This window comes from Zeugodacus cucurbitae, chromosome 2 (genome assembly GCF_028554725.1).
Source record: "Zeugodacus cucurbitae isolate PBARC_wt_2022May chromosome 2, idZeuCucr1.2, whole genome shotgun sequence".
NCBI lineage: Eukaryota > Metazoa > Arthropoda > Insecta > Diptera > Tephritidae > Zeugodacus > Zeugodacus cucurbitae.
Genome location: NC_071667.1, coordinates 65,636,058 through 65,650,963, shown reverse-complemented (window position 1 = coordinate 65,650,963; position 14,906 = coordinate 65,636,058). Strand labels below are relative to the sequence as shown.

General features: G+C 34.7%; 1 protein-coding gene across 8 annotated transcripts in view; it reads left to right on the top strand.

The window, feature by feature from the left end:
* Window positions 1–275: 275 nt before the first annotated feature.
* LOC105218959 (dedicator of cytokinesis protein 1) overlaps window positions 276–14,906 on the top strand; it is a 54,761-nt gene continuing 40,130 nt past the window's right edge. For 3 of the 8 annotated variants that reach the window (XM_054225227.1, XM_054225226.1, XM_054225222.1), the window contains exon 1: window positions 278–1,237. In XM_054225227.1, coding sequence (XP_054081202.1) covers window positions 1,168–1,237 — 70 coding nt within the window. In that variant the 5' untranslated portion in view covers window positions 278–1,167. Of the gene's footprint in view, window positions 1,238–14,906 lie in introns of all 8 variants that reach the window. The other 5 variants (XM_054225228.1, XM_054225229.1, XM_054225224.1 and 2 more) reach the window with 4 other exon arrangements.

Here is a 14,906-nt window from a genome sequence, read left to right as displayed (position 1 = left end):
TTATGCAAATATGCTACTTTACTCTTGAATATCAAATGTATGTCAAGCTATAAATTTCTATAGTGTAAGCCACATATAATGTTTTCAAATACTCCTCTCAATAAAAAAATATATTGCACAATAAATTACAAAGAGTATTGCGCGCTCTTTCTTACATTTGACTAACTACTGCGTGAAATAACAACTTAACCGTTCGCACACAATAAGCAAAGGAGAGAATTTATGATGCAAAGCAAAAAGCGCAATAAATATATCGAATTGAAGCGAAATGCAACCATTCAGTCTTCCATGCCCAAAAGCAAAATTGAAGCAACAGACGGAAAAAGTTAGTGAACGAGTGTGGAACAAAATAAAATAATGTGAGCAAACGGCGGCAAATAGTGCAACAATTAAAATCCCTCATTTTTTATTTATGTTGTGTTAAAATCGTAATTTAGTGATTATTACGGGTAGTGGCACAGCGCGCTTTGAAGAATGTAAGTTAGCTTAATACTTTTGGATTCGTGCAAACCGCGTATGAATATAAGCAAGAAAGAAATTCAATTCGTTCGAATAATATACGCTGTGCTGTGTAAGCTATTTACGCTGTTGGAACAATGTCATGTCGATAAGGCGTGGTGGTGAGGAGTAGATTGAGTGTTAGTGAGCTGATGAGCCATGGCCAACTCCCAATTAAATATGAAATTTTAAATCGAAAGAGAGGCGTTAAAAATTGCACAATTTAACAACAATTTCATTATTTTTGCAATCGAGTGTGTTTTATCGAGTATAAATTTTGTGTCTTATGTGGTTTAAATGATTTTGTTTTACACCAATGCATGCAAATTCAAAGAATATATAAGAAATATAATAATTGTAAGTGTGTTTTGTATATCTGTTTAAAAATTATAAGCAGCGAACATCTATTTCTACGTAAATAATGCAATAGTTCAACAACAAGTAATTTGAAACGAAAGTTAACAAAACTCATGCAAATATGAACTCGTTAACTTGGAAATTCATTTGATATTCATAATTGCGAGTTTATAGTCAATTACAAGAAAGCGGCTGATGTTGATAGTGATAGTAAAAGTTGTTGTAAAAGTGAAGTGTATAGCAAAACAGGAAAGATAGAACAACAACAAAGTGTCTCAATAAGGTGTCAATTCAAAGTGAAAACAAAACAAGATGACGTCGACGATTGCAGCGACGACGCCAGTGTGGAAGGAGGCGAATAGCAAACATGCTTTCGGGATTGGTAAGTTTTTACTAGACAATTTGTAAAAAATAAACAAAAAATCACAACAATATTTCATGGCGCTGTTGTAAAATTACCAACAAATTAATTTAAAAAAAATCAAGGTTGAAATCAAAATTATTAATAAATATCTGAGACTTTTGCAGTGTATTTAAGCAATCATTTTAATCGTTTACTTACCAAAACCCTAAGGCATCCCAAAACAATTAAAAGCTGACTGCGTATGTACTACTTAATTTAGAATCTTTCCATTATATTTATTTTAATTTTTATATGCTTGTATTATCATAACTATATGAATTGTACTAAGCTTTTAAATTTTATACAAAGCTAAACAAGTTTTCACTTCAATTTCAGTACTGTCTTATTCCCGCCACATTCCACGTTTCTTTATTTAACAGTCTCAAGTTAATTTGTACTTATAAAAATTTCTTACTAGGTACCATGGACCATTAGTGTTTCTATTTACCTATCACTCTTCCTCTCCCATTATCTTTTTTTACCTTTCTTCTGTTGTGTATCATGCGGGCACCCTAGGTCATTTGTATACTTTTTAATGTTTTTGTCTGGTGTGTAGAGTTCTTCACAGCTGCATGCGGCCAAAGTGCAATTAGAAGGCTAAAGGACGGTAGCGGCAATTGACCTCCCGCTGAGCAACTTGTTACATAGCATCATCAGCATGCAAGCACGTACAGCAAATAGTGTATGAGTACACATATTACCACAAAACAACCAGAATGTGCGCGCGTTTTCCACATTTCATTATTACTGGTCGTCAAAAATTCTGTACGCACTCCACATAAATATGTGTATGTTGAAAATTACTGGTCGCTCTTGGAAAAGTGGAGCACGTTTCGTGTTTCAATGTGCTCGTACTTGAAAAATTAAAAAAAAAATAATAATAATAAGCATACCCGGTGTTGCTGATCGGTATATTTTATGGTAGCCGCTAATGCACACAAAAGTATTGCCTTTCCTATGTGGAATTTCAGTAGCTTTTCAACGAGTGTAATATGGTTTTTAATTTGTTTCTGATGGCTTGTTTGTATATGCCTCTACGTGCATCCACTTTCCATGTGTGCTACGTACGTACATGTTTATATATGCTCGCGGTGTTACCTGTAGCTGAGCACATCAAATATATTCAACGTTCTCTACGTATGAAACACAAAACTTGCCTACACTTGAATTAGAATCAAGTATCAAGTAACATACGGACTTCGATATGTTAGAATAGCTGTCACACCGCGAGTAATAACTGTGGCAGTGACCATGAAACGCGATTTAATTATCTATTTATCTGAGGTTTCATATAATACATATACAATTGTACATCTGTATGTAATTGCAATTCGCACTGAATAGTTTCAGCCTGAGGCACTCGTGTTCTCTGTGTAATCTTTTGTAATCTGCTAGTCTATCGAAATGTCATAATTTTGTTGATTGAATTCTGCTAATTGAATTTCATAGTATCGTCTGTCTGATTGACCTTTGATTGAATGACATTGAATGATTGCAATATACTCGTGTGGATTGAATGTATGTATGTTTGTAATGTGTGAATAAGAATTGTATATACATATATACGATATGATAGAAAATATTACATTGAATAACAAATAATGTTTATTTTTTTTAAACAATTGTGTACTATTATGCCTACATTTGTTTGCCTTCGTATAAGTGCGTATTAATCAATTACAAAGAATGATGTAATATCTGTATTTCTTAACTTTGTTGGTACTCTAGCATAAAATATTTGTAAAAGAATAATATTCTTATTTATTTTGCCTATCTGTGGTCTATACGTCATTGCTGTAGCACCAGCACTACTATATAAGACGACATATCATAATCCTCACCATCTATCTTTCATTGTATGACAGTAAAAAGTAGGGAAATAAATAGCTGATTAGGCAACAATATATGCTTTATCAAAATACTACATATTTTTATATAAAAATTGTTATAAAAGAAAATTGAATAACACAATGCATACTAACTCCGGCGAAAATTAATCGTATAAAACTGTAAACTCGCGGTTCCACTTCAATGCTTTCAACGGGCAGTTCAATATTCCAACAGTGCCAAACGTCTCACGCGCCATAGTCAGTTCCCAAGTACGTAACTAAGCACGTAATGCCGTCATAACAAGCCCAAGGAATGCGATGAAAAATGAAAATTATAAAAAAAAAAAAACAAAAACAAAAAAAAGCAACGATAATTTAACAAAAGTAGAAAATATTTGGTTAAAAAGTAACAATTATTCTCGTAGTACGCGTTACTTAAAAGAAAACTTATAATTGGCATGAGGCGTTGCTCACCTCAGGCCGCGCCACCACAATCTAAGTAGTTATATACAATTTTATACTATTTTATGTGTATATAAGTATGGGTTGTTTGTGGCTAATATCTATCGTTGAGCTGTCCGCGCATAGCTGATATTCATACTACTCATAGCGACACGGTATCTCGGTTATCGTCACGTTATTACTTAGTTTTTTTCTTCACCACTATTTGCTTTTATCTTTTGACTGTTTTTCTTAAATTTTTTGTTTTCAACGCCTTTATGGCTGGCTTTGGAATTGCGTTTTTTTTGTTTTCTTTATTTTTAATTTTTTTTTTTAACAATTTTGTTTTTGTTTTATAAGCATATATGTGCATCAAACGTAATATGTCTTTATGTTTTTTGTTTTGTATTATTATTCTTTATTTTTTGCATGTTTTTTGCGTTTACTATTTTTTTATACCAATTACATATATGCGATAATTATTCATTTTTTATTAGTTTTATACTTTTTCTTACGCTTTACTGTGGCGTTTACGTTAAGTTATGTCGCTCAATTTTATTGTATGTGAGTTTTCGCAAGTATTCGCACCCACATCATCTTATACAATCATTTAGCCATATTTCTGTTTTATTGTTATTATTCTTTAATTAATTCAATTATTCATATTCCACCGCATTCCAAATATAAATTATGGCTTTTACTTGGTATTTACGAGGGTTAACACAAGCATTTCTTGAAGTGGATTATATCAAAGTCATTGGCGCTTTCGGAGGCACTTCAAATATTTGTAGATTTGTAAATTGATTAAAAACAATTCCAAAAATTATAAATTTTTTACTAATTTATTAAAATCGTGTAATTTAAACATTTCTATTACTTTGTTTACACAAGCATAAAGCTTAAAATAACTTCAAAAACTTTTTTTTCCAAAAAAGCATAAAATGCCTCCCTTCATTTTCCATTTCTTGTTTACACATTCTCATTCCACAACGCTGTATGTGGTCGGGTGCATGCAACCTCAAGAGATCAAAACCGCACGTCCACACCACCCGAAGTGAAGTACACGAAATCGTATAAATATGGAGTAAATATCCACATTTATTGCGGCGCTCAGCAGCACTTTCTGCCAATGAAGACACTACAATCAGCTTTTCCTTAACGCATAGTATACAATAAATATTTCATTTTGTAATATATTTCTTGTGTTTCCAAAGTTCTTGGCGTTTTTCCTACAACATCAACTCAGGAGGGTGTTTAAAAATAAGCTCCCTATGCATTTTTTGCCCTCGCACACGCTTCCTTTAACTTTTAATCTCCTTTTTGTTGTTTTTCTGCTTCTTCACTGATTGCATTTGCTTTAGTTGTTGACTCTGCCGTCTGCTTGAGCCCACTTGCATGTGCATTGGCCTACACTTCACCTGCCTGCTGTTGGTTGGTGCACCGGCTGCGGATGTGTGGTTGTTGTTGTTGTTGGCGCTGTAATTATCATGCTCTCGCTAGAGTCTACGAAGGCAAATGTTGGCTGTTGCTGCTGCTGCCGGTGTTGCATGTTTGCTGGCGCAACACATGAGTCAAGCATGTTTGTGTAGTGCTTTAGCTGTTTGCCTTTAGTCTTGGCGTATTGGGGTGCACTTGATTTGATTCTTTGTTGCTTTATTTACCGTGGCGCTAGTGCCTTTAATGCGCCGTCTGTGTACTCCTTTAATGAATGATGGGAGGTTTCAGGAGTGGATAATTTCGCTTTGTATTTGCTCACACAGCAGTAAGGATAAGCATAGAATTTGGGCTAATCTGAAAATGGAGTTTTGTTGAATGTTTTAATTAATTAATTGCAGTTGTTTTTGTAGAGTTATTGTGAGTGTAAAGTTTAACTTTTAGGCGATGTTGAGTAGTTGAGTTTAGTTTATATTGCTATTTATATGTTTTTTCTAATATTTTTATAATTTTTTTTAAATATTTTTATAAATTTTGTTTTTTACAAATAGGTTTAGGTTAGATTACTATTTATATCTTTTATGTAATATTTTTATATAATTTTTTAAATATTTTTATAATTTTTTTTTTAATTTTTCCTCCATTTTATTTTGCTTTAAATATTATTTATTTTACTATTTAATTATATAATAATATATCATTTTATAACGTATTTTTTATTTATTTATTTAATATTAAAATTTTTGTTAATATCAACTTGAATTATTGTTAAATTATTATTTAATTTTTTAATAAACATTTCATTTGTTTTTAATTTTTTAATTTTTATTTCATTTTATAAAATTTATTCTTAGAAATTTTTGCTTCATAATACAGTATTTCATATTTTGAGATTTTATTTATTTTTTCAATACACTAAAAAATAAATTCCATGTAATTTCCGAATTGCTTTCATAAAAATTTTTGAACGATATTCAGCGACCACAAATTTTACTCTGCGAATCCTTAAATGTATATTTTTGTACGTATGTATGTATGTATGTATATATTCATATTTGGTTCAATTCCACCCTCATTTATTTCACTTGTTTGTTTAAAAACTCAAAAGCGTGATAAATATGTACATATGTACATACAAACGTTTGTGTTTCTAAAATGTGTTCAACATGTTTGAGTTTCAATAAAGGCTGACTTAAAGTAATAATTTACAAAAAAAAAAATGCAAAAATGCGAGCAACACTTAAATATGCCGTCGTATATCAATGTGCTTGAGCTTTACGCATACACTTTTATATAAATAAATGTCTCAATATTCCCATACATACATATGTACAAACATATTTCTTTTATAATCTCACACATGTAGCTAAAATATGTCAGCACTTGTGGTACTTTTAACCCTACAAAAACGCTTTTGTTGCACTTGCTTCGAGTGGAAGGACAAATATGTGCATAAGTTAATATACAGACATACATACATACGAGTATATAGAAATATATATAAATATATATTTATTAGTGTGATTGTGCATATATAATTTGGTACTTCGAATAACTTCTAGCATGCTCTCATCACAGCATTGACGGTCCATTAACACAATTAAGCAAGAATTCTCTGTGACTGAATATTCCAATGACGAAACGAAGAAACTGTCGCCACGACTCGCACTTTTCACCCCATAACCGTTGAATGGTAATTAAGTGGATATGCATACGAACATGCCCTGCGCGAAATGCGGGTGGTGTTTCGTCGTTGGCATTCGCATAGAAGTGACGAAATGAAATTTTTAAGATATGTTCTATCAGTTCTCTTAAACATTTGCTGTGAAGATATAACCAAAAAAGGTAATTTGGTCAAAAAAAAAATTAAAAAAAAAGTGTTTAAAGTGGAATTTGTAATAAAATATTAAATTTTCGAATTGAAATTGAAATTTAAATTTTTTTTGACATTTTTAACATTAAAAAAGTACAACTTATTTCTACGTTCCCATGACAGACAGACAGTAACCGGAAACCGGAATGGAGCCGGATTTGTATTCAACTCGACAGCAATTCTCAAAATCTTTTCAGAAATATTTTCTGCCACTGCACCAGTCATAACAACTAATTTTATCTATTTCTACCCCACTATTTTTATTCTATATATATGTATTTATAAGCATTTCTATATTTATAATTCATAGAATTGTTTGTATTTTATCTCTTTGATTATGCCTGTCCATATATTTGATTTATGTCAAATGTATGTTCGATTCGTTACTCTTGAATAAATAATTGCTTCAATGGAGCAGTTGAGTTTTATTAAATTAATGGTGGGTAATAGAAATATGCTTATCTCTAAACCTACAGTATATTGCAATGAATAAACCAACGAATACAGGTTAGGTTATGTTAAGGGGTACAACTCCGGAACTGCAAAGAATCTCACTTGGACAGATTCGACTGTCTTTTGTGATACCCGAATACTACTGAGGGATCTCTAAGGCCAGTACAATACGGCTAATGTCGATTCCAGCCTCTTCACTTGGTTCGTCAAAGATGTGACTACTGCAGTGCTTTAACCTAATTTAGGCGAATGTTGGACACTGAAGGAGGAAATGTTTGAATTATACTTCTTCGCCTTTGGCAACTAGAGTCTGACTTTCTCACCGCGTGTGTGCTTATTGGACAATGACCAGTGAGATGAGCCTTACAGCGGCTAGAAGGATCCACTGCAGGCCAGAAAGACCGCGCTACTGCACAAGTGCTGGTTGTTCTCCAGCATTTGGTGACCTCACTTGAAGTCAGTGAATCCAGCAGGTGGACTACGGGCTACCCACACGTTTCCACTCCGGCGCCCATGTTGCTAGGGTACCGCTTTGCAGTTTCCAGCGATTCCGCGGTGGCTGGGTTCCCACACGAATATAACTACTTGACAATTAGTATGAACCAAAAAAGCTCATTTAGTTTCCTGACTGATTTTGACTTTGTAAAGCTTCTCCGAGTTTTTATCAAAAAATACTGATTAGCCGAGTCATTATAGTTCTTCGTCGATTTTTCATAAAAGTGGTTCATTTCAGTTTTTTTTTCGGACTAGTCCGGCTCTGAAAAGTAGCATTAGGGTTTACTTGTAATATCAGTGCATAAATTTATCAAATGTATGTGTACACACATCAATTTTATTAAATCTTTTCTCCGATTGCTTTCTGTCAAAGATTACACACTCCACTCCATTCTGAAAAAAACCTAATATCCACATAACTCCCCCACTTTTGCTGCATGCGGCGGCACGAGCATAGCTGATTAAACGAATTGAAATTCTATCGACGAAAGCAATCGACATCAATGCTACGATGTGATTACTGCACTTTGGCATCGATTGTGTGCACCAGTATATACATACATATATACAAACATATAAACATAGCCTAGCAAAGTATCTGAAGCATATCTAAACATACTTAAGACATATGTACATCTGTATGTTTGTGTGTAGTTGATTAGACTGTTCAGCCATGATTGAACGCTTGGGCGTGGCTGGCAGGGCGGTGTGTGCAAGCTGTTTAACTTGATTTTCAATTTTCCGATTGCCAATTGCGGCCTTAACAATGGAGCAGTTGAGCAAATGACACACATACACACATAACATGTATGTGATGATATGAAGCAATAACTGTAATTTACAGCTTAATTGCACGCTGCCACTAGGGGACAATTGACTGTCAGCCGCAATCAGACTGTTATACTGCTATCACTAGGATTTACTGCTACTTTTCTACTTTCATTTCTACACTTATTTATTACAACTTTTGTTGTTTTTGCTTTTTCGTTTTTTTTTTGTTTTAGCTAGCGTTTGTGCGTATAATTAAATAAATAAATGTATGTATGTATTTTTAATATCGTGCGCATTATTTTGGCCTCAATTAAGCGCTTGCCCTGCCACCAATGCGCTCCTCTTTCATCCTCTCACAGCGTGGCACAGCTGTGTGCGATTGTCGTACGCCATCCACACGCCTGGCAATGTTGAAAAAGCTTTGGTCGAGCTGCTTATCGTGTCGCCGCCCTGTTTCTTTATCGCCTTCCGATGGCACTAACTTTTGGTTGCTCAAACGCTAAGCCGCCGTTGCCGTCGCCACCGCAGCCCGAGCGCGACTTCGTCAATCGTAAAATAATGAAAATATGAAATTTCTTTATTGTGAAAGATGCATGGCAGCGACGTGCGGCGATCGCCAGTTACGCAACCAACCGACTGACTGACTTACTGGCTGATTGTGGGCACTGAGCGTGTAGTCAACGGCTGGCTTGTGGGGGTTTCACCAGCTAAGCCTTCTAATGCCATTTGCGTCATTAAAAATCTATTCAATTTCATTTGTTTAGTTTTTACATTTTATGCCCATAAGTGTTTTCCGCCTTTACAAGGCAAAGTGTTAGTTTTATTTCAATTTTATTGCTTTCTCGATAGAGCGAAATGTTTCTAGATATGTACAAAAAGAAATCAATTTTTTCTGTTCTTTTTTGTGAGTTCTGTCTATCAGTAAAGGAAGCACAGTTAAACTAACATTACCTATATGTATAAAATAATTGTATTTATTATTCATATAAGCGCAAGTGTCATAAATATTGAAATTGTAATACTTTTTTCATTGTTGTTGTCTATGATATACGGGATAGATATACCTTCAATATGTAATAACTGCATTTATTTATAGTTCATTATTCACTGCATTAAAGCCTTTTACTAATTTCATTATGCAATTTCCGCCAACGATTAAATTTAGTTGCGATTTAAGTTCATAGAATTTCGTTAGAAAAAGGTTCCATAACTTCCTTTTTACAAAAACCGTTGCATGCTAGAAAGTAACCTTCAACCGTTAGCCGATATTTTTGACATTTTATGATTTTTGCTGTCATGTATTACTGTTATAGTCGCACTCAATGTGATAGACACTCGCATGCTTCACTATCCTCTTCTGCGCTTTTTAACCCTAATTGACATTTGAAGAATAAATGTACATATGAAGTGTATGTATGTATGTGTGTATGCTTCGGAAATAAATTGAATGCTATGCTCTTTAGACCCCACTTCCGTTAGACGACGCATGCACAACTTATTTGTGCAATAACGTAATCTGTCACCAAGGCAAACGATTTTGACACAATTTGACCCACATCAACAGTTTAAGTGCCAAGAAATGCACGCTTTGGCTGTTGTGTGTGTTTTGACATAAACAAATTATTATTTTTTTTTTATTGTAACGGGTGATTTTTTTGAGGTTAGGATTTTCATGCATTAGTATTTGACAGATCACGTGGGATTTCAGACATGGTGTCAAAGAGAAAGATGCTCAGTATGCTTTGACATTTCATCATGAATAGACTTACTAACGAGCAACGCTTGCAAATCATTGAATTTTATTACCAAAATCAGTGTTCGGTTCGAAATGTGAAATCCGCTTTTTTATCGACAAATTTTGTTCAGCGATGAGGCTCATTTCTGGTTGAATGGCTACGTAAATAAGCAAAATTGCCGCATTTGGGGTGAAGAGCAACCAGAAGCCGTTCAAGAACTGCCCATGCATCCCGAAAAATGCACTGTTTGGTGTGGTTTGTACGCTGGTGGAATCATTGGACCGTATTTTTTCAAAGATGCTGTTGGACGCAACGTTACGGTGAATGGCGATCGCTATCGTTCGATGCTAACAAACTTTTTGTTGCCAAAAATGGAAGAACTGAACTTGGTTGACATGTGGTTTCAACAAGATGGCGCTACATGCCACACAGCTCGCGATTCTATGGCCATTTTGAGGGAAAACTTCGGAGAACAATTCATCTCAAGAAATGGACCCGTAAGTTGGCCACCAAGATCATGCGATTTAACGCCTTTAGACTATTTTTTGTGGGGCTACGTCAAGTCTAAAGTCTACAGAAATAAGCCAGCAACTATTCCAGCTTTGGAAGACAACATTTCCGAAGAAATTCGGGCTATTCCGGCCGAAATGCTCGAAAAAGTTGCCCAAAATTGGACTTTCCGAATGGACCACCTAAGACGCAGCCGCGGTCAACATTTAAATGAAATTATCTTCAAAAAGTAAATGTCATGAACCAATCTAACGTTTCAAATAAAGAACCGATGAGATTTTGCAAATTTTATGCGTTTTTTTTTTTTTAAAAAGTTATCAAGCTCTTAAAAAATCACCCTTTATTGTGTTACATAATAACTTTGCAGCAGCTTTTAACGACGCCATTGTACTTACTTTATGAAAAGCATGTGGGCGGGGAAATTTAAAAGCAGCACACCCTTGTTATGACCGTTGCTGAAAAGTCTTTTCATAGAAATTTCGCTTTTTACAATTTTCTAAGGACCGTGTTTACTTTTAGGATTACAAGCAAGATAAAATGGCTTATTGAAAGCGTAATTTGAGTATTCTTTTTTACGTATTCTATTTTTACTTAGCGAAAAATTAGACGAGTAAGCTCTAAATCTCGGGATTACTCTTCATAGCGCGCAATTAAACAACAAAAATTCTAAAATTCAGACAAGAGAGCGCGTTTAAAGCATAAACGGAGATTAATTTGTTTTAAGCAACAGTATTAAAAGACTCAAAATATAAAATATGTCAAATTAATTTGTGAAAATTTTATAAAAATGTATTCTCGCGTACAAGGCAAAAAAAAAATTCGAACAGAAGGAAAACCTTTAGAATGGATGTAAAGAGGTTATGTTTCCTTGAATCAAAGGTTGGTTAAAATCTTGAGATTCTAAGCATGGATTTTTAAGAGTTTTAAAGATATTTCTTGGCTGCTTTTACAGAATTTCAAATGTAACTCGGAATGTCTTGATAATATACTATAAGAGATCACAATATTTTCTTTAGAAATTTCAAAGAACTTGTAAATTTCCAAAAATTTTAATAACAAGAGTGTAACTGCTCGACAATGGACCAGATATTCACCATGCGCCAAATCTTGAAAAAGACCCGAGACAGAAGAATCGATACTCACCATCTTTTCATCGATTTTAAAGCTGCCTTCGATAGCACGAAAAGGAGCTGCCTTTATGCCGCGATGTCTGAATTTGGTATCCTTGCAAAGCTAATACGGCTATGTAAACTGACATTGAGCAACACCAAAAGCTAAGTCAGGTTGGGGTAGGACCTCTCCGAGCCGTTCGATATCAAACGAGGCTTCAGACAGGGTGACTCACTATCGTGTGACTTCTTCAATCTATTACTGGAAAAAATAATACGAGCTGCAGAGCTAAATAGAGAAGATACTATCTTCTACAAGAGTGTACAGCTGCTGGCGTATGCCGATGATATTGATATCATCGGAAGCAACAACCGCGCCGTTTGTTCTGCTTTTTCCAGACTATATAAGCGAAGCGTATGGGTCTGGTGGTCAATGAGGACAAGACGAAATATCGCCTGTCATCAAACAAACAGTCAGCGCACTTGCGTCTTGGCTCCCACGTCACTGTTGACAGTCATACCTTTGAAGTAGTAGATAGTTTCGTCTACTTAGGAACCTGCGTTAACAACACCAACAATGTCAGCCTTGAAATCCAACGCAGAATCACTCTTGCCAACAGGTGTTACTTTGGACTGAGTAGGCAATTGAACAGTAAAGTCCTCCCTCGACGAACAAAAATCAAACTCTACAAGTCGCTTATTATTCCCGTCCTGATGTATGGCGCCGAAGCGTGGACGATGACAACATCCGATGAGACGACTCTTGGGGTTTTCGAGAGAAAGGTTTTGCGTAAGATTTATGGTCCTCTGAACATTGGCAACGGCGAATACAGCAGACGATGGAACGATGAGCTGTACGATTTATACGACGACATTGACATAGTTCAGCGAATAAAAAGACAGCGGCAACGCTGGCTAGGTCATGTTGTCCGAATGGACGAAAACACTCCAGCTCTGAAAGTGTTCGATGCAGTACCCGCTGGAGGAAGCCGCGGAAGAGGACGACCTCCACTCCGGTGGAAAGACCAAGTGCAAAGTGACCTGGCTTCACTTGGTGTTTCCAATTGGCAAAAAGGAGGAATGAGTGGCGCGCTCTGGTGGATTCGGCTATAATCGCTTAAGCGGTTTCTACGCCAAATATATATATATATATATATATATATAACTTTCTGTTTCATGACGAACTGTCAAACTATGGTAATTTTACTCTACTCTACCCGACTTTCTCTACTTTCGTCGATGACGTTACGAACTAGTGTAAGTTTCTGTTAAAAACTTTCCAAGAAAACTACTAGATGAAATTTTCGTAATCCCCTATTTGTATAATTCTGGATCTGAACATATTATTTGCCAATCAGGAAAGAAAATGTTTTTGTAATAATCGGAAATGTTAGAGTTATTCGTTGTGTTTTTTTATAAAAACTATAAATTATTTACCGATCAGATTAGTGGACTTCTGGAAGACGTTTTATTAAGATATATTTTCATATAAACGGATTTGAGTGGTTGTAGCAACATTCCCTAAATAATTTTGAGGAATGCTGCAGATTTCACCGTCTTTGGGCGGATAAAAATCCGAGTCCGTTACGGTTAGGTAGAACCGACTGTCGTGGAAACAGAGGATTGTGGTGTTGTAGTTGTAGTGCTTTGTATTATTTTAATACAATTATTTATATTATTTTGTATGTAAGTTTTTAAATCTGTTTTTTAATCATTTTGCATTTTATGTTAATCACTTTAGTAATATGCAAATCCGTAATTCCCCCGATTATAAAGTCGTCGTTCGCAATTCATCATTAAATCATCGTACAAACATTTTTCGGGATGCACTGGTATCTCAGGGAGTACTGCCTGACTAATGACGCATATTTTGCTTATTGACTATGAAGATGATTTTTCGATGAAAATCTGAAATCAGTAGTTGCTCAGCCCAATTCACGATCTTGTAAGGATGTAGGCCAAGATATTTTCGCAAAATTCGTCATAACGACGTCATAGAAATGGCCAACGCTTGAGAACGACGTATGAAAGACTGATATGGGTCTTCCTTAATTGATGCCCTAACGGGCACTTATTTGTCTTACTGGCACGGGAATATTTTGTACTGTGGCTGTGGATTCAAATTTACCCACTAGACGCACAATTGTTGATGATGACCATACATTGGACGTAGTGCTCTTAAAGTTGACACCACTGTCTCCCAATTTCGGTAGTAAATTTTAATAAATTCGACTCGTTGTTGGATCATATATCTTTCCACGATGAAATGGCAAATGGTATTATTTTAATACAATTATTTATATTTTTTTAAATATATTTTTTTATCATTTTGCATTTTATGTTAATCACTTTAGTAATATGCAAATCCGTAATTCCCCCGATTATAAAGTCGTCGTTCGCAATTCATCATCAAATCATCGTACAAACATACATTTGTATGTATTTCCTGCATATGCATACTATATTGAAAATGATGACTAATCAAAAGTGTTTAACTTCAGTAAAAATGCGTGAATTAAAAAATACAACAAAAAGTAAACACGCTCGCACATACATATGTATATAAATAACTGGGCCGCCGATAAAAAAGAAGCACAGTAAGCGACTATCAAAGACGAGGCAGCATAAAAGCTCGCGTATCACTCGTTTTTAACGAAAATGCGTAGTAATTTGCACCTTACGTTTTTTTTTTGTTTTTTTTCGATTTAAAAATTATAAACAAATACATTTTTTTTACTAAAAAAAAATATTGTTAAATATACACCTGTAAGCGAAAACTGTTTTATTTGTACGCCTTACAGCCGGTAGCAAAACAAATAAAAACAAAAGTAAACTTTTTTGACAAAAAAACAATAGACAGACGGACAGCCATATGTGTATGTATGTATGTATGTAAATACAGTTATGGCAACTCTCTAACTGACTTGTGACTTTGGAATGCCTTGAAATTTACACAAATGATGTAAACATGTATCGGCTTTCCTGCTGCTCATATAA